Here is a 1,875-nt window from a genome sequence, read left to right on the forward strand (position 1 = left end):
TACTCTTTGCCCATCTGCTGCTTCTCATTCCTCCCTGTTCCCTGCTCAGTGCTGGAGATGAGAATCCAGGAAGAACGGCGGGCACCCGCCATGTTCCTGTAGGCGGCAGAGGGCAGATTGCTGTCTTCAGTTAGGGGTGCATGCCCCTGTGGCATGGCTGCCTTCCCAGCTGCAGCCACATCATCACCGCACTCAGCCTGCTCAGCGGCCTTGGCTTTCTGTACCAGAACACTTTTTGTCACTTCCAAGCACAGCTCTGAGCCTGGTGACCACCACCTTCCCAAACTGACTCCTTAGGCCGCTGCAGTGGTGGTGGCAGTGGTAGCTACCCCAGCTCCAAAACCAGCGGCAGCTGCTCCACTTCCCCCAAACAGCCTCTCTTTGATGAGCTACTATCATGTCCTGCCTGGATCACAACACCTGTAAAAAAACTAAATAAAAATGAGCAGAAATAAATGAGCCCCAAGTTGCCAACTCTCTGGAAAATTCTGAAGACTGCCAGCAGGTGTAATTTCCAGGTGTGAGAAAAATAGAGGTGTCTGAAAAAGGACAGGGTGCAGCAATGAGGATGGTGAACTCAAAGGGAGCCAAGGTTTGCCAGAGCGGCCGGTAGCCATGGCAGGGCGAGAGTGTGGATGGTTCCTGTGTTCCTCTGAGTCCCTGTCTCACCAATAGACCACACAGGATGGTCTACCTCCAAATTTTAATCTCGAGGTGACCAGAGTGGCATTCGGATATCAGAGCATCGATGGTGGGCTGTTTTCTGCAAGCCCCACTCACCCCTACATCCAACAAGCCCCATGGCTCTGGGCTAATCGTCATTCCTGAGAGTGATCCCAGCTCACCACAGGGAAGGGGTCCACACTCCATCTGTCCTGGAATAGCTGCCATCTCTTGGGCAGCCCAGGCTGGGAACACTCCGCCAGAGTGGGCATGTCTGACTGTATCATAGTTTGTCATAGTAGGAATAATTGAACTAGCTTTCCTTGGGCCTTTTTTGGATTTTCAGAAAGGTTAGGACATTCCAAGTTTTTATTTCCTCCTTTCCCATTTCTTGCATCTGAAATTCAATTCTCCACCCCATGCAGTGTGAATCGTATAATGCAAGGCAATAGCCCCATCTAGTGTACTCGTCTCCAACTTCCGCAAAATGACTCTGTGGCCAGTCCTCCCGGACAAGGAGAGGTGCCAGATGTGTGCTTTTATCCCCCTGTCAATCAGACATAAGAAATGTGAGGGGAGACGGGAGGACCGCTTGAGCCAGGGAGGTCAAGGCTGCAGTGAGCCATGATTATGCCACTGCACTCCAGCCTGGACGACAGAGTGAGACCTTGCCTGGAAAAAAAAGAAAAGAAAGAAGAGAAGCATGAGGACCTAATTAATTTTTCAGTGTTAGAATAAATTACATTTATTTTCTGGTAAAATTGCACATAACCCTTGACCTATACATGCCCCATGTACCCTTTGTTTCCACAGTTAGCACAAGCGGTGGCAGACTGTGCCTGTTCGGTCCTGAGGCACATCAGGCATTCCCCCAGAGCCCCGAGTTCCAGGAGGTGGGTCACAGGGGCCATGCGCAAGGTCTGAGCTCTGAGAGAGAAAATCCCCCTGGGGAAGATCATGATTGACCCCAAATCACCATCGCGCTCAGCTCAGAATACATTTGAGAGTTCAAGGAGGCACTTTGGGCTAAAGTGAAAGATCCATACTGGAGCCTGATCAAGTCGAAGAGGGATTTTTGTGTCAACATCCAAGCATGCCTCACTGGGCCTGGCGATACTGCTCTGAAGTTATGTTCACTTTCTTATCTCCATGTGCTGGCTTTACTTCTCTTTCTTTGTCTCTTGGCTGGCAGAATTTCTGTGCTTCCTGGGC

General features: G+C 50.6%; 1 protein-coding gene across 1 annotated transcript in view; it reads right to left on the bottom strand.

Moving 5' to 3' along the window:
* The window catches only part of LOC105553393 (14-3-3 protein beta/alpha), an 18,914-nt gene that overhangs the window by 9,844 nt on the left and 7,195 nt on the right, over positions 1-1,875 (bottom strand). Inside the window, 1 exon segment of the mRNA XM_011999450.1 lies at positions 4-262. Coding sequence (XP_011854840.1) covers positions 4-262 — 259 coding nt within the window.

The sequence above is a fragment of the Mandrillus leucophaeus genome, unplaced genomic scaffold (genome assembly GCF_000951045.1).
Source record: "Mandrillus leucophaeus isolate KB7577 unplaced genomic scaffold, Mleu.le_1.0 Scaffold593, whole genome shotgun sequence".
Lineage (NCBI taxonomy): Eukaryota > Metazoa > Chordata > Mammalia > Primates > Cercopithecidae > Mandrillus > Mandrillus leucophaeus.